We start from the raw sequence: 26,151 nt of genomic DNA, 5'->3' as shown, positions 1-26,151 counted from the left end.
GCATGTATAGTCATTAATGCAAATGCCAATAATTTGTGGTCCATGTCTTAGTAAAACATAAATAATGGAGGGGAGGTATATAAGCCACAAAGAGATGCAGAAGTTAGTAAAAAGAACAGGAATACTTGTGGCACCTTAGAGACTAACAAATTTAAGGTGCCACAAGTATTCCTGTTCTTTTTGCGGATACAGACTAACACGGCTGCTACGCAGAAGTTAGTGAAAGTGGTTCAGTGAAGTTTGAAGACAACTTGTAACGGCCTTTCCCAATGACTATTGATTAAATAGTAAGATTACCATTGATTTTATGCTATGTTTACACTGCTCTTTTGTCATTAAAACTTTGGTTGGTTGGGGTGTGAAAAAAATACCCTCCTGACCAGCAAAGGTTTTAAAGACACAAAGTGCTGGTGTGGACAGTGCTTTGTCGGTGGGAGATGCAGCTACATGGCATACCTTATAGCGGCACAGCAGTGAAGACATAGCCTTAGTCTCAGTTAGGTTTAGATTGGGTGCTATATGAATCACAGATCATAGTGGCACTGTGGCACTGCAAAATTGCAACTGGAGTTGAGCAATATTAATAACCATACCAGTCTTATTAGTGAGTTCATATTTGGTTTTCTTTAACTAGCTTGCTGATTTTTTTTTTTTCTTGGAAAATCTGTAATATTACAGAAATGCCTGTGTGGCATATACACAAAAAGGTAACAATGTATTATGTATAGAAAAAATCTATATCCAGCTCCTGTGTCCCAAACTAACAGGATAACAGCAATTCCATATTGTGTCCCATTTAGCGCACGAGAAGCCTATAAGCTAGTTTATTGCCCTCAAGCTAAAGCCCTATAAAGTGACCAGTAACAAAAACCACTTGTGCTTAGCTTTGCACAAAAGAGGGGGTCAGAGGTGTTTTTTCCACTTTCTCTTTCCCCAAATAAGCACCTGTGAGAAGTGTAGGTATAGGTAAGTTAAAGTGTGGGAAAATCTTCCTATTTCACCCACTTGCCCTCTGTAGCTAACACACTGCTTTTACACCACCTATTGTACAATTTATCTTAGTCCTTAAAGTCCTACAAGATGCCCAGGAGATAAATAGTGCATGAAGTTTCTAACACTGTGAATTAATGGGGAGATGCTTAATATGGTTGTGATGAAAATACAAATATCTTCCACTGTTCCTTCAAAACATATGGCATAAACTCTTATAACTATTCTCCAACTAAATAAAAAAAAATCTCAAATTTATTAGAAGACTTACTTCCCTGCTTGTTGACTTCGCCTGCAGGATGAGACTACTACAGCAAGACTTTTCTGCTGCTTGGAGCCATATAAAGCTTATTGGCTTATATCCCAGCTCTCACTATTTCTATGGGGGTCCTTATTAAAATAACATTTATTGACATGGTAGTCTGACTGTTTGTAAACGTTTCTTTTACTGACTGCTATGCTTTGTGTACTGTACAAAATATCGGCTAAATTGTACCATATGAGTTATTCATGTTAAATACAGTTAAAATCTGGCATAATCTATGTTACGTACATACGTTTGTGTGTGTGTGTGTGTGTGTGTATGTGTACGTAGTTGGATTCAAACTACTTGGAGGGGAGACACCCTCTGCTGCCCCTGCCCCCCCCCCCCAGCGACACTTTGGAGAGGCAGGAATTCACCCAGCATGCTCTTCAACACCTTTCTCAGTGACTATCAATCACACTGATCAGCAAACACAGTCCAAATGCCCTTAGCATCCAGTCCATCAGTCACCGATCAAGGTGGTGCCTTTCCTGTGGGCTCTGGTTGATGATCACATGTGGTGCAAACTCATAATGACCACAGAGACCCAACTGCTCCATGGGCCTGCCCCACAGTCCTGAGCTCAGATTGTTGGCATGCTGTGCCCCTGCAACAGCCACTTGTGCCCTGTCTGCCCACACAGTCCCTTCTCCAATGGCAATCCCATCCTCCAATTGGGAAGGAGCTGGTGGCAGCCAATGGCACTGGAACATTTTTTATAATGGGGGTGCTGAGAGCCATTGAACCAAACTGTAAACCCTGGATATGAAGAAAACCACTTCAAGCCAGGGGGTGCGGCAGGAAATATAGGCAGGATTCCCTGCCAGCCCTCTAGCCAGTCGGCTCTGTGATGTGTGGAGAAGCCCTCTTCTCTTGTCTCCCCCATCCCCTAGCTAATCAGAGTGCCAGGACCATGTATCACAGCACTGCAGATCATATGTGGAGTGGGGGCTCCACTTACCCATCAATGAGTCTGCCCCCCTTCAGTACAACACTTCAGTGATAAATGGTTGGCCCAACAGGATTTCAGTGGGATTCCACATAATGGTAAATAAAGTCCTATTCCAGGCATTTCTACTTGCCTCCAATCTCTTCAACTGATTCATCCCCGCCTATGCCTTGTCTCATGGGAGGAAATGAGAGACAGGGATGTGAAAAAGGGATAGATTGCCTGAGCACTTCCCTTGGTAGCTTTTCCTATTCCCTGTGATGCAGACTGACTGTCTTCAGTGGTCACAAACAGCTGGCACTCCTGCACCCTTGGAGAAGTCTCACTGAATAGGAACCGCTCAGTAGCTTCTGGAGGAGTCTGAAATCCCATGCAGATGCTTATGTGCATGCACTTTATCACTTAATGCTTTGTCTGGATTATTTGCCCTGCATTAATCTTCTGATGTTGACTACGGGCTTCCATCCTTACTGACACTGAATAAAATTAAAATGATTGGAAGTGCGAAGAGTAAAGTACTAAGGGGGCAGAATCAGGCCTATAATAAACTAATTGCAAGATTTTAATGGGTTTTGGCTATAAAAACTAAAAGCGAATAATGTGGTTACTAGCCCTGGTAATCAGGATGCAGTTTACATCCATGTAAAAACTACCAGTGCTATGTATTTTGGACTGTAAATTTTATCTTCTGATGGTGGTAGAAGTGACCATGAAAAAACCACTGCCATTCTGTAGAGGCGCTTTCATCAGTCTATCACTGTAATTGGTGTTGCTTGATTTAAAGTGCTGTTCACATTGTCAACTGGTATTTCTTTAATTATAGGCATTTGGAAGAAAATCACATCAGTATGATAGAGCGTGGAGCATTTCAGGATCTAAAGCAACTCGAACGGCTGTAAGTATGTTTATTGCATACATGTTGACTTAAAGAACTAAAGATTTTCTGCCTTATTTTATGCATCCTTTTTATTGTGTTTATATAATGACTTAAAGAAATAATGTGGCTAGAATGAACAAGACACTTGACATAAATTAAAGTTAAGAATAGTTTAAAACAGAGCTGAGTTTTAGATTAAAACCTTGTATCCATGATTTATTGTAATTCAAAATAATATTAACAATAATTTGTTAAGAAAACTGTATCCACCAATAAATAATTTATATTATAGCTAACCACTGAGGCAAAGTTAGTCAGGTCTAAATTTTATCTCACTTTGTTTTCTGAAGTTCTCAGGATGACTTCTCTAATTAGATTAATGGTGATGGGTTGTCTTAATAGCCAACACTATTGGGAATTACCCTGCAATAGTATAAATGCCCTGCACTTCCATATGAGAGTAGAACTACTTGTGTCAGATTAACTATACAGCTACATTTGCTTTATACTCATTAATGGCACTGATATTGGTGGAGTCCCAGAGGTGAAAAATTGGACATTGAGTAGAAAATAAGGCCCTTGGTTTTCTGCTTTTGTTAGTGATTTAAATAAAATGGATTTAGAAGATTTAGATAATCTTAAATCCATCATTTACAAGGCCACTGGCTATTTATTATGGTATATAACAGGTCTGTGTAGAATTCTATGTATGACGGTAACCCCAATCTCATTGTTTTGGTTGAGTGGGTCTGCTGTTGTATAACAGTGCATAGGGTGGGAAAACACCTCTGTCTAAATTGGCATGGAGAGTAGTTGATTTTGTGTACAGACAATAGAAAAAAGAAGTCTGCTGTGTTAAAGCAACTGAGGCCTTACCTTAATTATTGACAAGTGAGTTGCTTATTTACACATTGACTTATCTTTGGACGACTCAGGATTCACTCTTATAAGAGAAATGTATATCTTGTCTTGGGTTACAAAACTGTGCTTGAAATTGAAATGATGTTGTTAAGATTCACCCTGAGATTGTAATCTGCTCCTTAGAAAAACAGATCTTGAAATATAAAACACTGTTAAGGATACAAAGGTGGTGATTTTGTATGTTGTGTTCAGGGAAACGTCTGGGAAGTAGCAGATGGTAACAAAGTTACTTACAAAATAATAAGTGCATAACCTGACACTATATATAACGATGGTTTTAGCTAAAGTTTGTTCTTCTAGAAAGAAAATGTCAGCACTAAGTCTTGAAGTTTTACATCCATTATATGTGCTTTAATGGAATAACTTCCTTCTCCCCTCTTTCCCCCACTATTTGTTTATTTATTTAAATCAGTGGTTCCCAAACTTGTTCCGTCGCTTGTGCAGGGAAAGCCTCTAGCGGGCCGGGCCGGTTTGTTTACCTGCCGTGTCCGCAGGTTCGGCCGATTTGAGGCTCCCAGTGGCTGTGGTTCACTGCTTCAGGCCAATGGGAGCTGCTGGAAGTGGCGGCCAGTACCTTCCTCGGCCCACATCGCGTCCAGCAGCTCCCATTGGCCTGGAGCAGCGCACAGCGGCCACCAGGAGCCGCGATCAGCTGAACCTGCAGACGTGGCAGGTAAACAAACTGGCCCACCAGGGGCTTTCCCTGCACAAGTGGCGGAACAAGTTTGGGAACCACTGCTTTAAATGATTCCTCATCTACCTAAAAGGAGTATTTGGGAAAAATCCTAGGAGGATACCTAAATGGATGAGCATAACCAGAAAGCTGATCTTTTCTTTATGTTCTATGTTTTCGTTTCTGTGAAACCAGAAATAAAAGAATGGGGTTCTTCTACTAGTAACTGTTAAAGTATGTGATATCTGAATGCCTCCCTTAAATTTTCTCTCTGTATACTCTATATCATACATGCGCCGTATCTCTCCTTGCTTTTAGGATTACGTCATTAAAATATTTCCTAAATGAATGTACTATGAATTAGAGATTGGGAAACTCGCAATTTTTTTGGTACTTCACCTCAAGTCATTTTATAGGAGATGACTATAAATCTAATCTTTTGCTATGAATTCGTGTGCTTTGGAGAAGGAATTGTGGAAAATCTGGCATAACTTGTAAGGGCTAAATTGCAGCATTTTAGGCAATATAAAAACTATTTTATTAACTATTGTCAAGCACCACAAAATGTTAATGCAGAAAATACGATGGCTGAATTTAAAAAAAAAGAAGCTGGCTTTTTTCCATTTAATTTATTTCAAATAACAAATAAAAATTTCACTTACACTGCTGCAGGCTTTGGAATACAGTTGGCTTTTGATCTCTTAAAGTGGATGCAAAAGTAATTGTTTGCTTTTTTAACAAAGCAGCTGTAGTGGGTCAGACTTTTAAAAACTTGAGTAATTTTGTTCCTGGCAAAATATTGTACATTACATTTTCTTATTCAAAATTACATTGGAAATATATTGCTTTTTTTACAGTAGTGATCATTCAAAGGGCATTAACCCTAAATGAATATTATTTTCTCTTAATGTAGTTGAACTTGTCTAGACATCAAAGCAAACCCCTCATTATTAACTAAAAATATGGACAGAGTTTTCTTTATGAAATTTATTGCCTGTGATGTCTTTCTCCCTCCTTTAAATGAGTCTAAAACTATAAAACTAAATGTCTGTATAGGTTCCAGTTATTGATGTCAAAAACATACTTGTTGACAACTTTCCAATTGTTTTGCTTTTACCATTATCATCTCTAAAAACTTATAACTTAGCTTTACTGATTGAATGGATGCTAGTTCTCGCAACACAAGCAGAGCATCCAAAGGGCAAATTTCTGTCAAAAATTGTGGCAGATGAGGAAAGCGTGAGGCTGACTTAAGCACTGAATTCAAGTCACAACATGGGTAGCTGCAGTGCAGACTTGGTAATTAAAATGATATTGCAGACAGTAACTAGCTATTTCTGATCAAGCCACTTTTGACTTCATCTTTCCAAGCAGACTGGGTTTTGATAATATCCATTAGATATGGAAACCCACACGCGACAAGGAGTCTGCAAGCTGTCTTCTGCACTTCCTACGTTCTTTAAGGGTCTTACTTTCTCTATCGCTGAGCATCTACAACTCCAATTCAATTAAGTTCAGTCGGAGCTACAGATCTTTAGCACATCAAAAAAGCAGGCTTTATTTAGTGGTTTTACACCACGGATTAGTTTTTACAACATTGCCACCTTCTATGCCTTTCTAAGCCAGAACTAAAAGGGTCAATTGCTGTGGTTGCTAAGCATCAAAAGAAAAAATGGTTTAAACAAAACATATGTAAAACTAATGTATGCAGTTAGTCTGCCTTACTTAAATGTTTGCTCTTCAGCAGCTGTAGGTCCAATCCTGCAACCTACTCTGCATAGGCCAACTCCACATTTGTGCAGTACCCAATGGAAGTTAAGAGTCTCCATGAGTGTTTAGGTGTCCACCTTCATGAAACAGCTTGCAGGTCTGAGGCCCTGAAACAGCATTAGTATAACCCTTCTATCAGGTTTGATTGCTACTGCTATTGCTGTCATACTCTTTATAGCACAGATGTACAGTATGATTTTCCAAAATGTGTGGTGAACTTATATCAGCTAAAGGACTTCATGTGTCAGGCCTTATGAATAGTAGGAGTGCTCAGTAAGTATTTAAGTAGTTATGAATATAGCTGAAAGAATTTGGAGTGCCCTCCAAGAATCTTCTAAATGATACCCCAGGGTTCAGCTCACTTGGCTGGCAGTACTATAACCATTTTAAGGTAACTGCTCTACCTTTTGATATATGGACTATCTCAGAAGACAGCATCGCTTGCTTAGTAATTTCTGGCTCCTTTATATTACAGCCCTATCCCTTAATTCAATTTATGTTTCATTGTATAAAATGAAATTATGTAGTCAACTGTTATTCATGCTAGTCTTATGTAGGGCTAATTAAACATGACTAACATTGCTGATGGAAAGCTTGGAGAAGCAGAGATTTTTGCTTCAGTACTTTTTGTATGTTGCTAAGGAAAATTAAAAAGATGTGTTCTGAGAATGCAAGCATGAACTAAACATACACCAATGAGCATGGAATTGTTTAAAGAGAGTAATTCACAAGATAGAATCTTGGATACAATTTGTAAGATACTGATTTCAATCAAGCCTTCTAAAATTGCCATGGCATGAACTCCAGCCCTTTCTTAACTAAAGAGATATTTGGAGATTATTGTGAAGTGCCATATAAATGCTATGGATGCTTCAAGTTTTAGAAAGATTCTTCACAATTTCTAAAATGGAGAACAGGAAATGTAGTGTTCTACAGAGTGCTCTTTAATTGCCAATACTGGTAGCCAATGAGGGGCCAATAAATATTTGTATACTTCTTTAAGCTAATTTGGTGTAATTAAGAGATCAAAAGTAAAATCCTCCACTGAGAAGTATCCTAGAGATTTGTGATCCTTCCTGTAGGTCAGATTAAGAACTCCCTCTTCTCCTATAACCTTATGATTAAACTGCTCCAGTCCCTGTAAGTGCAGGATGTAGTACCCAGACAGGATGAATCAGTGTCGAATGTGATGCACTATTTCTGACTTTGCCTTAACTGTTCTAGAACACATAACATTGGAATATATCCGAATAAAAATATAATTTTACAATATAGCTGGATCTGATTTGTACTGTGAGCTTAATATGTATAGTACTGTGAAATATTGGCATAAAAAGGTTGTAATGCAATTAAAAACAATCTTTTATTGGCTTGTTTGTTTGTACCCTGACATTTCAGCTACACAATCATACTTAAATTTATAAGGTAACAAAATGAGCAGAAAGGCTATTATACATTATACAAACAAAATGAGACACATGATCAAGAACGTAGGTGTACTACAGTAAATGGATAAACTCATGATACTGGGCATGATGGGGCCCAAAGTACAGATTGAAATCCCTCCCACAGCCAGATGTCATACATCTCTGTAGAATAAAGAGGCAGGATACAAGACGTTAAATAGTCTTGACTTTTACATAGCCGTCTGCCAAAAATTGTCACATAGCCCTACTATCTTCAAAAGGGTTGACTTTAGCTCACAGTTTGTTCTTTCTCCTCAGATCAGTTTCTTTAGCTTAGACTAAAGGATTTCAACATCTGAAAACACTAACAATATGTTTCTGTTTTTAAAGGATGACAAAAACTGTAAATATAGTCAACTCTAATCTCTCCAATGTTCGGAAAAATAATTAGCTCTCAGACAAAGAATTTGGATGCCAAGTTTTAACTCCAGAACCCTTGTTTGCGCAGCGATAGAGCTTTAAAATGGAAATTGGGTTTGACCTTTAACTGGAGAGATGCTACTGTGTATTATGTTTCTGTAAGCTGAATTTTAAATGTTTGATTATGACATTAAAGTGTGTTGTTTGGGCATAATGTACTGTAAAATCACTATTAGTGACCGAAGATGCTAGTGGAGAAGAATAAATTGTTCTGAGAGATGCTTTGCAATCTAGACCTCATCAATTAGGACTGAATAGTCTTTAAATAAATCATGTAATACAAAAAGCATTTTCCACAATTAACATGCTGAGTGGAAAGATTGCTAAGTGGCTCAGAGTTGTGGGTAAAATAATAAATGCATCAGATAGTTCTTCACTATTGTAAACAAAAGTTGATTGCAGACCTGTGACATTCTAGATGGATCTATGCTTATGGTGTTTATACAGAGTTTGCAGAGTTCCTTTACATCCGGCAAACGTGCATTTTTTTCCATATTCCTAAAAATCTAAGTTTATGAATCGCCCAATAATAGAGCAGAGTAACAAAGCAGTGGTTTGCAAAAGGTTAAGAAACACTATTTTATGTGATAGCTATTCAGGAAAAGGTTTCAAAATGGTCGTTTTCTATTAGTGAATTGTGAAGGGTGTATAAAGGGTGATGAAGGGGTTAAAAAGCTGCTATGGGCAAGGCTGGCTATTTCACTCATGTGAAGAGTGGAATAAGGGCTTAGAAAGCAGGAATTTCCCAGCAGCTGCCAGGCAGTTCTGGGACAGAGCAGACAGTGGCTCTACAGCTCTGAAAGGAGACTCCCGGAAGCCTTTGGGGTACTGCCCACAGGAATGCCATTTACCAGCCCCATTCCCCCGACCCCCCATGTTTACAACGAGACAGCGACCCTGGGGCACTGGCTGGGTAAGACAAGTTCTGCAAGCCTCATAACACAAAAACTAGGGGTCACCAAATATAATTAATAGGCAACAGGTTTAAAACAAAAAAATGGAAGTATTTCTTCACACAACGCACAGTCAACCTGTGGAACTCCTTGCCAGAGGATGTTGTGAAGGTCAAGATCATAACAGGGTTCAAAAAAGAACTAGATAAGTTTATGGAGGAGGTCTATCAATGGCTATTAGCCAGGATGGGCAGGATGTCCCTAGCTTCTGTTTGCCAGAAGCTGGGAATGGGTGACAGGGGATGGATCACTTGATGATGGCCTGTTATGGTCATTCCCTCTGGGGCACCTGGCACTGGCCACTGTCAGAAGACAGGATACTGGGCTAACTGGACCTTTGATCTGACCCAGTATGCCTGTATCCCAACTATACATATAAAATGATGGGGTCTAAATTAGCTGTTACCACTCAAGAAAGAGATTTTGGAGTCATTGTGGATAGTTCTCTGAAAACATCCACTCAGTGTGCAGTGGCAGTCAAAAAGGCGAACAGAATGCTGGGAATAATTAAGAAAGGGATAGATAATAAGACAGAAAATATCATGTTGCCTCTATGTAAATCCATGGTATACCCACATCTTGAATACTGTATGCAGATATGGTCGCCCCATCTCAAAAAAGATATATTGGAATTGGAAAAGGTTCAGAAAAGGGCAACAGAAATGCTTAGAGGTATGGAACGGCTTCCGTATGAGGAGAGATTAATAAGACTGGGACTTTTCAGCTTGGAAAAGAGATGGCTAAGGGGAGATCTGATTGAGGTCTATAAAGTCATGACTGGTGTAGAGAAAGTAGATAAGGAAGTGTTGTTTACTACTTCTCATAACACAAGACCTAGGGGTCACAAAATGAAATTAATAGGCAGCAGGTTTAAAACAAATAAAAGGAAATATTTCTTCATACAACGCACAGTCAACCTGTGGAACTCCTTGCCAGAGGATGTTGTGAAGGCCAAGACCATAACAGGGTTCAAAAAAGAACTGGATAAGTTCATGGAGGATAGGTCCATCAATGGCGTCCTTACCCTCTGTTTGCCAGAAGCTGGGAATGGGCGACGGGGGATGGATCACTTGATGATGACCTGTTATGTTCGTTCCCTCTGGGGCACCTGGGACTGGCCACTGTCAGAAGACAGGATACTGACCCAGTAGAGCCATTCTTATGTTCAAGGTGAGTTGATTAGGCGGTTGGTACCACTATGCTCTACCCTTTTTGGGGTTAGGGAATCTGAGAACATACAAAAAGCCTAGGGGAATGGGAGCCAAGAACCCTACCCCCTTCAACACAAATGGACAATTTAACTCAGTTTGTATCATAGAGATCCATACTTAGGCAGATGGGATGCCCTACGGATTTTTCAGTGTTTATGCAGTAGGCAGCACCTGTCAACAGCCTGAGAACTGTAACAATGATGACAGTAGATGGCCTGCTCATGTTGGTTTGCTGTGAGTTTTACTATTTTAGTTCTCCAGATGAGTGTGGAATTTAGATATTGTGGAACTGCAGACACTACACTTGTTCTTTCATCTCAGTAAGCCATATTAATTTATATGTAAGAACCTTCCTGTGTGACCTTTTGGTGAAGAAGCTTAATTGTGCTATGTGCCTCAGTTTTCCTATAATACATGAATAACCCTTTTCTAGCTCAGAGTAAATGAGCATAAAATCATTGATCAGGACATGCCAGAGACATACATTTGAATGGATTTAAAGCAGCAGGCTGTTACATGGTTAGGGTGATAGAACCACTGAGTTAATAATTCTTTGGGAGGTGGGGAGCCCAGAGTAACGTGCTGCTGCCATTAGTTGAGCTTTATATGATGTTACATTGGCTCAAGCAGCCAAAATAAATGTTCCCAAGCTATCGCCTTGGCTGTTGACATGATGATTAAGATTTCAGATTTGCCTTCTTCAGTTGCGCAAGTCAGAACTGTTAAGTGGCCTTTTTAGGACATTTCACAGTAGTTTTGTTTAAGTTCCTGTGATTTAGTGAAGCGTTGCTCTTTCCTGTAAATTGCATATCAGATAGGGTTAGGGAAGATCAATGTTTTATAGATATCTTTCTCTTAACTTTGCTGTTCCCACAACTCCAGTGTATGCTGGATTTAAAAAAAAAAAAAATTATGGAAGGGGAAAAAAATCTTGTAGTCCAGAAAGTTGTTGTTTGAAAGGAATGTTTTGAAATCTCTTCTACATACTTTTCCATATAGAGTCAAAATACTGTGACCAGTTACTGAACAGAAGAAAATAAACTAAGTTATAAGCTGTGTCGTGCAAATATCCAGTTTGTTTTGTGACTAGTGTCACATGTTGGATCTTTCCTGCTTGAGAAATGCCAACCATGCAAGGTTTTATTGGAACTGTGGTGAATTGAGCACGATGCAAAAGAAAGCACATGTGATATAAAGATTTAAAAGATGGCAGTGTACATGTAGAATATGAAATACATTGAAGGCTATTTTTTAAATATGCAACTTCAAAAATATTTGTTTCAATGCAACACTGACCGGTAATTTGAGATTTAGGATAACCCCTACTTCTCATCTCTTACTTAAAGTGAACAACTATTGTTGTTCCCCTATTGTTGTCCCCCATAACTTGGACACCTTTTGCTATTGTCATCTGACTCCATGGGGTTTCCTGTGGGATTCCATGTAAGTGTAAATAAAGACTATTCCAGGCATCTTAACAGATGTCTTAATAGCTAAATGTAACATCCACATGTTAAAGAGTAGCCACACAGCTACATATGAATCTGGCCAGTAGGTATATAAATTATCCACACAGAGGGCTCAATGCTCCCTACAAGAGATGGGCTTTGCAATGTGCCGTGAATGTTAACAGATCCAGGCTATTTTAAAACATAGTAAACACCAAATTGCAGAATCAAGGAGCCTCATGAGAACCTCCTAGCAACTTTTGTTAGCATCCTAGCCACACCCCCAATTTCAGATGGGGAGACAGAGCTTGAGTGCCTCTGCTGATTGAAACTGTGATAGTCTGGCACAAGGAAGGATTCTCTGTCTAGAACATTATCAAACTTGCAAGTCAATTAAGGCTCTATAGGGAGAGAGTTTCAAACTGTGATGAAAGGTATGGATCAGATGGGAGTGCATGTTATGGAATGCTGGTATAGTGTGTGCTGTGGTGAAGCAACACTGAGGAGGCAGGCAGCCACTTTTGGCACCAGCTTTAGCTTCTGAATAATTTTAAAATGTAGTGCCATGAAGAGAATCTTATGCTGTATTTTGGCTATGCATATTGTTGCTCAGTTTTTAACTGGTTGTTTCTATTTAAAATTTTCAAATGGCTTAAGTCATCTTGTCATTTAATTGTCAACGTTTCTTCTTTTGGAAATGATTTAATTTGTTGAGGAGCAAGAAAGACTTCAGTGGTAAGAAATATTGAAAATTTGTTTACCATTTATTTTAAAAAGTGTCTCTCATATAGAAATTTGTTAGCAGCTTGGCATTGCATACCTACAGTACAACAATATTTATTTCTAGCCACATACTGTACTCCCATTAAACTTGGCATTATTTCAAGGGTCAAAGGCAGCATATGGGATGCTGAGCTAATATAGCTTTTATTTAAATATAGATATGTTTTCATCTTGAAGTATATATCATGTATTAACATTCATATGAGTTAGTTAAGTAATACTTCAGGCATTAAAATTAAAAACCACCATGTGACACAAATATATAATTTATGCAGATGGAGGATGCTATATACATTGGAAACCAACTAAATAAGATAAAGAAGTATTTCATTGCCAGTCAAAAGCAAACCACCACAGTTGGGAAGTCTGCAGTATGATTAGTATACAGTACTTGAAGTCCAAGGACTGGAAAAGTAAATGCATTCTAGTTTAGTACAGAAGTGCACTGGCAGAGTAGCTAAGTATATTTGGTACTGATTTGAAAAGTTACCTTTCCTGAAGCTTCAGCTGACATAAATAGTGCAAACATATTTGAAGAGAGAAAGCTGGGATTTGATTATGTTCTTATTATAAATGATAACTCCAATGGAAACTTGGAGGAAAATAATTACATAGCTCTCCTCTTCCAAGGACTTTAAGTGCTTACTTGTCTGATGGGACTACAGAATCATAATTCCAAACTTACTCGTATGCTTCAGAAGAAGCATAAACCAAAGCATGAAAATAACTTATCTTTCTAAGGTAGTCACCATCTATCAAAATCCACTGCATCAAACTGCTTGGAGTTCAGGATAATGGTCACTACATATTTAATTTAATAATTCTCTTTTGACCACAAATGGAAATGTTCATAATTATATTGTTTAACCCAGCATGGCATTGTAAGTTTCCAAACTGCTTGCTATGAAGTCCAAAACCTCCTAAATGTAAAATAGTTCTACTGCTTCATTGAACTCTAACACCACATTATAACATCCCAGAGTGTAAAATGCAGACTTGGGAAGACATTTGAGTGTAATTTCTAAATTTTGACTCTTTTGGTATTGAGATTGAAAGAGTTATACTTTGAGTCACCTTACCTTGGACTTCGTCTGTTCTGGGATTTACATAAAAGCATTTCCTGTCAGAACTGCAGTGGGGATTCAGTCAATGAGAACCTCTTACTAAAGGGTGAAGTTGGAGAATGGCTTTCTTTAAAACTTACTTTTGAACTTAATTTCATTATATAGTAATCAAGAATAAATTGTCACTTCAATCTAAAATTTTTCCCATCCAAGGTAGTTAATACAGAGCTAACATTTAAATTTAAGCATTGTTGGGTGACTTTCCAAATGGGTATTTATCACAAAGGGAACAGGTGGGAGTCAGAGGGGGAGAAGAAGACTCTTAACTAGTGAACAACAATGGACTTTATCTGTGCTTGAGAGAAGCATAGAATCCTGCTTTTAGTTTGCAGTACTTGGAAGAAAGTGTGTCAATCTTTTGGACCCAGTCTGTTGACAGTTGATCAAATTGGGCAGTGTAAACCAGTGGCTCTGAATCTTTCCAGACTACTGTACCCCTTTCAAGAGTCTGATTTGTCTTGAGTACTCCCAAATTTTACCTCACTTAAAAACGTACAAAATCAGACATAAAAATGCAACAGTGTCACAGCACATTATTACTGAAAAATTGCCTACTTTCTCATTTTTACCATATAATTATAACATATATCAATTGGACTATAAATATTGTACTTACATTTTAGTGTATAGAGCAGTATAAACAAATCATTGTCTATGAAATTTTAGTTTGTAATGACTTTGCTAGTGGTTTTAATATAGCGTATTGTAAAACTAGGCAAATATCTAGATAAATAGATGTACCGCCTGGAAGACCTCTGAGTATCTCCAGGAGAGCACATTCCCCTGGTTGAGAACTGCCGGTGTAAACAAATAGAAAATATTGTGCTCCTCTGTGGAATATTGATTCATGGATTTTTAAGGCCAGAAGCAACCACTAAAATGATCTTGTCTTATTTCCAGCATAACACTGACTATAAGACTTCTTGGAATTAATTCCTGCTTCTGATCCAATAGGTGTTGTTGAACTATAGCATATTTTATTTAAAAAATAATAACCCAATCTTGATTTTAAAAGTGCCAGTGATGGAGAATGCAACACAACCCTTGATGAATTGGTCCAATGGTCAGTTACCCTCAAAGTTAAAAAATTGCTCCTTCTTTCTAGTCTGAATTTGTCTAGCTTCAACTTTCAGCCATTGGATGTTGTTATAACTTTGTATGCTAGATTGAAGAACCCTCTATTAAAATTTTGTTCCCCATGTGGGTACTCTCAGACTGTGATTAGGTCACCACTTAAGCTTCTCTTCTGTGGGCTATGTGGATTGCACTCCATGTCTCACTGTCAGGCATGTTTTCAAAAGTCTGCAATCATTCTGGTGGCTCTTCTCTGAACTGTTACTAATTTCTCAAAATCCTTGTTAAACTGTGGACACCAGAGCAGAATGCAGCATTCCTGTAGCAGCTGCACCAGTGCTAAATAGAGAGGTGATATAACCTCTCTATTTCTGCTCAAGATTCCCCTGTTTATACATACAAAGATCACATTAACTCTTTTGGTCACACCTTGCCTCTTCAGCTGATTATAACACCCCCCCCCCAGTCATTTTAGGGTTGTCCCCCATTTCATGTCTTCAGATGTGCAATACCGTTTTGTAGAGTGAATGTGAATCTCAGCTTCTTCTCAGCTGCTAATATGTGGATGTTATGACTTTAGGTTCTGAATTAAGTGGCTTTTATATTCCATTTCTGGCTACACTAAATAGTGATACATTCAATCTATAACTTCAGTGGATTGGAGGTACAGCATAATGATGACCCATTGAAGGTCAAATTGAAAGTGAACAAAGACTGTAGAACTGAGTGTGTGTTTATTTGAATGGGAAAATATTTGGATCCAAACTGTGAAATTGTGTAATAGCTTTCCCCGTCTCCTTTTTGGGCTGTACACTGAATAAAGCAGCATGTCTCAGATTAGATAACCACCACTTGTAGTGGCTCATCTGAACTGCTGTATATTCAGAATGACCTTTCTCTGGTTCTCTCTTTTAGCTGGATAGTGTGGATCATGCACACTGTTTATGTATTAAAGGACACTAATGCCCTACTTAATTCATGATTTAATATGCCTGTCTACAGTTAGTAATTAAATAGTTACATTACCCTGCTACTATGAATCTTTAATCTTTACTTTTGCTATTGCTGATGTGAGAGTGGACCTTTCTCTCCTTTCTAAACTTTCAAAAAATTGGTGCCTCTTCTGGAAAGGAAACCATTAGCAGCTCTGTCAACAGGTCTTCACAGGAGGAATCCAAACACAAGAAGAGTGGAAGAGAGAGCAGCTCAGAAGAGTGGTGGACACATGTTTGAGCAAACTAAATAAATTGGTACATCTGTCCAGGACTGCAAAACAAAGTAGTTTAGTTGATGAATATAAACTAATTTGATGAATTATCATAATAAACCAACCTGGTTTAATCAAAAACATTTCCATAGCAGGTCACTGACCCATAAGAACTCAAGGAAAAACAAATTTGGGTCAGGCTTAAATAGACAAGAGGCTTTGTAACCACAGAATTTCTAAGCTTCCAAAAGTGGTGACTGTAAGAGCAAATGGAGTAATGATGTTTCATATACAGCATAGCTATAATTCATATGGAATTTTAGATTAATGTTTATCATTACATTGAAGATGTTAAACATTATTCTTGCTGTGGTTTATTTATTTGATCTGTGCATTTTTTTGTACTTCAGGGGGATTTACAGAATGCTTTGCATAAGCAATATGATTGAATATTTTGCCATTTGGGTTTTAGCAGTCATTACTGTAGTCATTATGGAAAATATTCAAGGGTTTGTCTTAGTAATGGGTAAATTTGCATCCAGTCCATGAATATGGTCATCTTCCCAAGTGCTTCATTTAGGCTCAGAAACGTGAAAACATCACCAACAGGTAGTCTTTCTCTTGGCTTGAGCTTATTGCATCATTTAATTGATTGTCATACACTACTTCGATGCCCGAGGAAAATGTGCTTGAATTTGGCTAAATTTAATCCTGATGTTTGTAGATATTTTCCTTGATCTACTTTAAAACAATTATTCCTAATTATTAAATGATGAAGAATTAATGATGAAATACAAGTAGTTAATGTGTTGTAAATCTCTGTTCATCAGGTCTGATATTTAGTTATTTGAGCCTTTCTGTCATAGATCAGATCCTGAGCCTTGAATCATATTTTACTTCTTAGTATCCTCTCCAGTTTGTCAATATCTTTGTTGAACTAGAGCAGAAAAAAATGCAGTGTTGCCAAGGCATGAAATCTAACTCTATTTCATGACTTGTCAGTTTAAAATTCACCTTTAACCTTCTAATGTTACTGTCTGGATTCACAAAGTGATACAGTAATTGCTACATCTTTTTTTTTACTCATCTCCAAGATGCTTTTAGAGGAGGGAAGGCAATTAGAGCTTTGTTAGTGTTCTGGGTGCTAGTTACATTGTTCTTCTTTTGCATTGACCTTTTGGAAGTAGTTGCAGTGTGTGTGTGTGTAGATTTTTCAGACGTACCCAGAACCCACACATGGGGGCAAAATTTTCAAAAACTCAGAACATCTTTAGTCACCAGAATGAAAAGGCCAGATTTCCTAATATCTTCAGCACTGAGCAATAGGAGCCGTTCAGTGCTAAGCACTTCAGAAATTGTGGGCCAAACTACTGTGGTGTTTTTGCAGGGTCAGAAGAGAGGTGGCTGAAAGTAATTTAGGTTTTGTCCTGTGTTTGTATAGCACTTAGTACAATGGGCCCTGGTCCATGCCTGGGGCTCCTATGTGCTACATTAATACAAATTGTTATTATTATTTATTAATAATAATGGGGAAAGGTTAAGGCATTGTGAAATTGAGAGAGAGACCATGTGTCATTGTGTGTTAAAATAGAGACATGATTCTAATTTATATAATTAATAGTAATGGTTAATCCAGTTTTAGTATTGATATCAAAATTAATGACTGGCTATTCATGATGTCTGGTTCTGAGGGTAGATGGAAAACACTCGGTAAATATATAGGAATTGCCTCTATTCTAACTAAGGGTGGTTTTATTTATCCATAGTTCTTTCTCTTAATAGGACACCCTGGCTGATAGTGTGCAGATTTGTGTCCGTCAGTAACTTCCTCCCTCTCTCCAGTTTGGGTCTGGAGGGTGTGTCTTTTGTCAAGCATCCAGTTCAATACAGAGAAGGAGGTGGTTCCCTTTGTCTTAATTTCATTAGTGGTGGCTAATGGCATATAGCCCCAGAGTGGAGAGAACAAATATTGCTACTAGAGCATTTTTTACAGTACATGGACAGGCTTGGCAGGTTAGCCTTGGATTTACTAAATAGAACCACTTCACCTGGAAAATACATGGTGTTTTCCCTGGAAAAAAAATAAAGCCACAATATCTCAATTTAATTTAATTTCTTAAGTTTAACATGAGTATAGGGCTTCTGGAAAGGGACAACTTGATTATTCCAAACTGAAATCTTTATAAACAGAGCAGGTAGAGCTTGGGAAGCGTCAGGTTAAATTTCCCAGTTGGGCTTCTTCATTGTGTCTCAGCCTTGACCTGAAGAGAAAATAATTTGATGATTATGCCTAGTCCAGGGGTCGGCAACATTCGGCACGCGGCTCGCCAGGGTAAGCACCCTAGTGGGCCGGGCCAGTTTTATTTACCTGCTGACACGGCAGGTTCGGCCGATCGCAGCACCCACTTGCCACAGTTCGCTGTCCCAGGCCAATGGGGGTGGCGAGAAGTGGCGCGGGCGAGCGATGTGCTGGCCGCGGCTTCCTGCGACCCCGATTGGCCCGGGATCAGGATCAGTCGAACCTGCCGCATCAGCAGGTAAATAAACTGGCCTGGCCCGCCGGGGTGCTTACCCTGACGAGCCGCGTGCCAAATGTTGCCGACCCCTGGTCTAGTCTAACCTTGACACCTATGCTGAAATTAAAGAGTTGTCAAATGTCCTTTTTTGGTAATGTTGAAACACATCTACTGGGAACTGGAGTGGAACCAACATATTAATTTCACATAGGCTTTTGAAGAACCATCATTGTGATAATCACAATTGGTTGCTATCAGTCTGTACTGAATTTTCATCCAGAAACATTGATAAAAATTGGAGCTTTCCCATCTCCTAAGCCACCATTAGTCTTTTTTGTAAAAACCTCTGTTTACATCCTATAAAATAAAAGACTGTAATTCTTCAACTTACTAAAAAAATTGCAAATAAAATTCAACAGCTTGTGCCAAACATGTGCCTGGATATGTGAGTGCATTGGTGATCCATCTTGTTTGGACTCTCTTAATGTATGCAATATTAGGCATTAGGCAAAGCAGGAGGAAATTAAACCTCTGCGTTTGTAATCTACTGTAGCTCTGTGACCATATGGTACTTTGACTTTGGATATTCTGTGCAGTTCTGCTGCTGTTCCTGTGTTATTAGTTACCATCCACCTTACATTTCTGTTATCCATTCCCCTCTTCAGTTTTCATTGCAACCCTCTATTTCTTTTCTTAGGCTATGTCTACACTTGAAGTCCTAGCTTGTGCCGACATACTTGCACTAAAAATACTAGTGTAGCCATGGTAGCATGGGTAGCAGAGGCATTGGTTAGCCGCTCTGAGTACAAACCTACCTGGACCCCATGGGTAGGTACTCAAGGTGGCTAGCCTGTGCCACCACTGCCTGTGCTACTGCAGCTATGCTACTTTAAGTGCACCAACTCGATGAGAGCTAGTGTGAGTATATCTGCATGGGATAAGGCTTACATCTCTAGCCTCAAGTGTAGACATAGCCTTAGAGTGAGATGTGGGACTATTTTGCATCTTTCACAATTACTTCAAAGTCCTTAATACTTCGGACATTTATGCTATTACAGCATTCTCACTTGGATTTTGTACTGCATAATTCAAACATCTAGGCTGCTCAAGAGAAGCTTATAAATATTCCATCATAACATGCTGGTTTTGGGGGGTGAATGCAGGAATTTTAAGACCGTTAATTTGAGCTAAAGCCATGAAAAAATATCTACTCCCAGGCAAAGGAAATTTGAGCTTAAACTACAGAGGCCAGCATTGTCCCCATCTCCATAAGATATTACAGACGGCCAGAAAAACTGAGAAATTCTCAGGTAACTCTGATTGAAAACTGAAAATCACATATAAAGCTTCCAATGTACATATTAATTCTTTGTAGAGAGGTGGAAGAGATCTGTTTTGCTTGCTGCATGTAAGTGCCTATAAAGGTTCTCCACTGGATGGTGGGAGATCCCGGTTTTCCATCTAATGAAGTCCAGCTAACACAGACCATTATCTTTCACAGTCTTCAAACTGTTGTGCAAGACCTTCCCATCTGTTCATCTGTAAGGGATCTCAGTGTTTTAATCAATGTAGACAGTTTCCTTTTTATAAGCATAGCTCATTATAGTGAGGTAAAGTCCCACTTCTCACTGTTGTGGGAAAAGCTTCTGTACTAAGACATGAATGTAAGTAGATATATTTTTATTTATTTCAAACCATAATCCTGGGTTTTGGCCCTAGTGGCCACCTTTGTGGCAGCCTACTTGAAATTCCAGCGCATGTCCTCAATCTTTACGTCCAACTGCGGTAATGCAAAGGAGTTCTAACAGAATATAATAGTCAAATCCGACTATTTCTCAGGGGGGCACTGAATTTCAACCAGTATCCCTTACAAAAAATACATAAAATTGATGTGCCTAAGATAGTTAATAATTATATTCATAACCTTAGTATGCCTATTTATAATTATTGGAATTGTCATGCTCCCATTGCAATTACATTGACACAAATTATGATTGTGCTTCTAGATTACTCTTTCTTAGGTAGAAATATGCAGTATTTTAAAAGATAAAATGTGCTAAATCCTCAGCAGTGCTAGTGCTAGCCTATTGGGGGCCCTAAGCAGGAATATTTTTGCCCTCATACACACACACACTAATAATTAATAGGGGGGCCCCTTGATCTGCTTGAACTGCTACGCAGTTTAGTCTGCTTATCCCTAGCGCTGGCTCTGAGCCTCTGAGCCCACTGTCTTCTTCTGTCTGTTTTGCTATAAGGTGCTATTTCATTTTTATGGCTTCTTGGTTATACCCAAGCCTGTCATCTGACTGCTTTGTTCTGAAACCAACTCTTGCAAAGTAGCTTAAACTACATTGCATTCCCTGAGGCTCCTCTCTAAGGGTAGTGTAGTACAGCTCTTAAAAACAAAGAAAAAAAAATCAAGATCTTACAACTAGTGTGTGTACCCCACCCCCAAAAATGAAACCCAGATGTTTTTAGTGTGAAATAAATAAATGACCAAGCCATGGCTTAAACCCAAGGTCCTGTTGGAAAGCTTCCAGGTGTCATTAGCTGAACTACCAGGTAGCCCCTTAAACATTATTCTTGTGTCTTGAAAGATTCATAAAAGCACTATAGATTAAATGAATTTGCAATTAAATAAAAGTATCATGGATTCCGCCATAAGTAGTAATTTAGATACTGATCTCAAACAGTAGAAAAACAAGCACAGGTTCTAAAGATGTACTGAATTGACTGGTTACCTGTGTGCTATTTTACAAGAACTTCTATTGACAAAACTCTTGATAAAATGTATTGATATAGGTATCTCTCTGGATCTCTTTCAAATGCAATTTCTTGCAGATAACCATAAATACATTAAAATAGCTATAGTAGTTGATGGAGGTGGGGGTGAGGGAGAGAACTTTATCTTGACAAAATTACAATACTTATATCTAGTTCAGAAGCCATGGATAGTCCGTAGGGAATTGGATGGGTAAATTCCTGAAGCCCATGGGAGACACAATTTTATAATTGAGGGCAGAATTGAGCCCTGGGGTATATTTTTGTTTAAAAAAAGTTAAAGCTTTGATTCACTGTGATTTTGCACAGGTCAACTTAATTTTTTAGAAGGGATGTATAATATAAAATCTTCCTGTATTATCAAATAATACAACTTGCATGATATTTGAAACGGAATGGAGTAGGTATGTGAATATATATTGCGTCATTTCTTGATTTGTGGTTCTCTTGTTGGTAGTGGCCTGGTCCTTTATTTCTTCCATAGCACCTTCAGTTTGATGATCACAAAGTTGTTTAAACACATGTGACTGTAAAACCTTTGAGGTTAATGTTAAGCTTGTTTTACAGACAGTAAGCGATACTCCAAAGCTTCACAACCAATAAGTCGCAGTAATAAAGAATGAACTCTTGAAGTTTTTGTGGTCCTCTGCTCTTTCAAATGGGCAACTTTGTTTCTCAAAAACTCAAGTTTGAATAATATTTGCCTTGTTCATATGCAGCATGTTTTAAGACTGTAGAAAAGCTGATAGCGTTGATTTTCCTTCCTGGCTTAGTTTTGGATCGAAGTAAAATCGTTTTGGAGGTGGAAGAACAAACCATTAAAGTGAAAATTCTGGAGATTTGTTATCAAATTATCTTATTTTGAAAGCTTATGCCCCAATACTACCAGAAATGATTTTATCGCTCTAAAAATTCTTTGACTATTCAACCACACTTCACCCTAAATTATAACATTCTCCAGTTGTGAAAATATATTTGTATGTCTTGTGAGTACATGCAACAAGTAATTTCCCAGTAGCTTTTAAATCCAGTCACACTGCCTTGGGGCCAGTATATACTAATGCTTTTGGAAAAATAAAACGTGATCTGTAAACTCTAAAAATCCAAATATTGGACAGCGTCTTCATGGAGCATTTGATCTGAAACACCTCAGATATCTCAATACATGTTCTCTTGTGGTTTAAAATCAACACACATCACAGGAAAAATAAAGCACCACAACTGGGATATAAACCTTATATGGGCATGACGTTCTGTCAGTTATAGTACCTATTATGGAGACTTCAACTGAATCCCTATTTGCCTCAGTTCTGAAAGATATTAAACATTCTGAAATCTGGGTAGTGCTGGTGAACTACACATTTAGGGCCAAACTGCTCATTCACAATCACAGGCTCTGGCCCCCTAAGATTTGCTTCTTGAGAGATTAAAACTTAAATGGGTCAGTTCTCCTCTTACTGTTCACTATCATGTAAAGGAAATGGGAGCAATATGTTTCCTTTGAGGAGAGAATAAAGTACTAAGAACAGTGGAAAAAATAATCTTCTCAATACTTAAAACAGAGGAACATCATTCTGTTCCAGTTTTTGATGATCATATGATTTTAATCTTGCTAACTATTTCCTAAAACTGAATACCATTTGATTATAGGCAATGCGGAGAACAATGACTTAATACATTGCACATTGACATCTAACTTAATGCTTGCTTAAATGTGAGTTTTGTTGCAACTAAATGTAAACACTGGGTTTTCAGGGGTATGAGATGGGAAAGAGAGAGGTTGCTCTATATTTATATGTAGACTAATCAAAAAGGATTGATATCAATTAAGTTTACTTGTGTATCATTTAGAAATCTCTGATAAGTCTAGAAAGAAGTTTACTGAGCACACAGGGTAACTTTGACAGAACACTATGTCTGATAGTGGCACAGCTGCTGAAACACCTGGAAGCTATTCAAGAAGATCATTGGGTTCAGTCCACAGGCTGGTCATTTATTTAGTTCTCACAAGGATAACATCTGTACTTTAGTTTGAGATGAAACCAGGTTTGGATATAATCTTGAAAGCTTGGTTCTGTTAGAATCTACTTACCCTGGTCTTATTTCAGATGGAAGGAAGGCGGGTGGATAGAGAAATGCATGTGGGGCTGAGGATATAAACTATTATGCAGACTTTGGTTCAAATGCATGTTAAAAACCTACATGTGAGCAAATTGCACTTGAGAAAGGAATTAGCCAAAATGAAAAACTGATCGTAGCAGTGGCATATCTTTGTAAATTAGCTGCTCAGACCTGGGGTGTTAGTAGCAAAATATGGGTATCTTCATTTCGTAGCATAAATTGAAATACTAAAAAAGTTGGTTGGAGCAGAAAGGCTCTAATTAGTTATACATGGGGATTTGTCACAGTTGCAAATCAGGGGATGTGTGGATGTCTGGAAAAGCTTAAAGGATCTTTATGTGTATGTATGTATGTATTCTTGCATGCACATGCAGTCTGATCTATTGGAAAAGAAGAATGTCAGTGAGGTAGTCTGACATTCTCTTTGAACTTGCCAGCAATGAAAGTAGAAGCCACTTGGTCCAAGTTATAATGACCTATGATCCATTAAAAAATGGCAGATAATGATCTATGAAATTACATCCAGTCTATTTCCTTGACAGTGTATGCTTTTCAGGAATTCCTTCTACTCTGTTCACTAGTGTGACTCACTGACATGTTTGTTTGAAGCAGGAGTATTGAAAAAAGCATGGTATCAAGAAAAAAGCTGGTTGATGCTCTAGCCCTGCCCTAGGAGTGAACAAATGGCAGTAGATTAAAAACTATTTCATATAAAGTACATTAAAATAATGATATGCTTTCCAAATGAAGCACTTGGTAAGGATATGTCAAAGTTAAGTTTGTGCACAAACTTAAAACTCCTTCCCTATATTACTTTGCATCACAGAAGTCTATAACTTATTCCCATACATCCTTGCCTCATTCAGCATGTATGATGATGGGTGTCTAGTGAACAAGGTATCCCTTCAAAGGGATTTATTATCCTTCATGTAGAATTTGTGGCCCCTTGCTTGAACCTTCACACCATCCTAATCCTACACTGAATGATACAGGCATACATTAGAAAAAATAGTTCCTGCGTATTGACAGACAGGTAGTAATACTTGTTCATGAGGAGACTGAATTAAGGTTGCATTACGTTTCTTGACTTTTGAATGCTTGACTTAAAGTAGTGATGTTTATCTAACGTAGTTTTGGTTTGTGATTACCTAGGTTTAAACCAAGAAGATAAACCACTTCATATGGTACTAGTTGCTTGATAATAGAATGCTCAGACATTCACCATATGTGTGCCCAACTAGGCAAGGGCTACAGTGGAGCTCTTTATGTATTCTATGTACACTTCTTCCTTATGACACATGAAGGCTGAGCTCCTTAACGGCCATCTCTCTTTGCCTCAGAGGTCACATTATGCACACAACGTTACATTAAAACAAAAATCCCCTAAATGTACACTTGCACAAGTTTACAGAGCTGATGGAGAAGAGACAAATTTAGTTTATCATGGCACAAAAATTGAAGTGTGTGCACAAGGTATCTTTTAAAATGGTTATATTAGGCCATAATGAAAATTACATTTCTAACAATTCTTAAAATTGAATTCCTTCCTAAATTGGGTCGCTGATCGTCATATCTACTGCACGCTACACAAGATAATGCAACTAGGCACAGTAATGCCTCGCTTAACATTGTAGTTATGTTCCTGAAAAATGCTACTTTAAGTGAAACGATGTTAAGGGAATCCAACTTCCAGATAAGAATTAATGTAAATGGGGGAGGAGGGAGGTGAGGATTAGGTTCCAATTTTGCCAGACAAAAAAGTTGTTTTAAGTTTTAAATAAACAATTTAATACTGTACACAGCAATGATGATTGTGAAGCTTGGTTGAGGTGGTGACGTCAGAGGGTGGGATATTTCCCAGGGAATGCCTTGCTGCTAAATGATGAACTAGCACTTGGCTGAGCCCTCAAGGGTTAAAACAGTGTTGTTAATGTAGCCTCACACTCTACAAGGCAGCACGAATGGAGGGAGGGGAGACAGCATGGCAGAGAGACACAAACACACTGTGTGTGTGTGAGATAGAGAGACGTGTATTGCCCCTTTAAGTAGGCTGCCCACTCTAAGTACACTGCCTTTTTAAGTAGATCAGCAAGTTGAGACAGTAGCTGCTGCCAGCAAGTTCCCTCTGTCCTGAGCCTTGTTGTGTTTCCCCCCTCCTGCTCTGTGGAGATGGGGGTACAGGTGTGTGGGGGGGAGGGGGACACCCTGACAGCACCTCTCTTCTCCCCCCACCCCCGCACAGCATGCAGAAGGCTCCCAGGAGCAGCTCCAAGACAGAGGGCAGGAGCAGCACATGGCAGTGGGGGGAGGGACAGTTGAACTGCCCGGCAATTGATAGCCTGCTGGGCGGCTGCTGCACAGGGAACTTAGGGGAGCAAGGAGCTGATGTGGGGGCTGCCGGTCCACCCTGGTTCCAGGCCCCCACCAGCTAGCTCCAATGGGCTGCTCTTTTTGCAAGCAGTGGACAAAGCAGGCGGCTGCCAAATAATGTTATAAGGGAACATTGCACAACTTTAAATGAGCATGTTCTTTAATTGATCAGCAATGTAACAACGAAACAACA

At 38.6% G+C, this 26,151-nt stretch overlaps 1 protein-coding gene across 1 annotated transcript in view; it reads left to right on the top strand.

Moving 5' to 3' along the window:
• Positions 1–26,151, top strand: part of SLIT3 (slit guidance ligand 3) — a 779,517-nt gene that overhangs the window by 52,428 nt on the left and 700,938 nt on the right. Inside the window, exon 3 of the mRNA XM_054037022.1 lies at positions 3,067–3,138. Within this exon, the coding sequence (XP_053892997.1) occupies positions 3,067–3,138 (72 nt within the window). The remainder of the gene's footprint in view (positions 1–3,066; positions 3,139–26,151) is intronic.

Source organism: Malaclemys terrapin, chromosome 8 (genome assembly GCF_027887155.1).
Source record: "Malaclemys terrapin pileata isolate rMalTer1 chromosome 8, rMalTer1.hap1, whole genome shotgun sequence".
NCBI classification, from domain to species: Eukaryota; Metazoa; Chordata; order Testudines; family Emydidae; genus Malaclemys; species Malaclemys terrapin.
The sequence above is the reverse complement of the archived record's forward strand: the minus strand, read 5'-3'. Positions and strand labels throughout refer to the sequence as shown.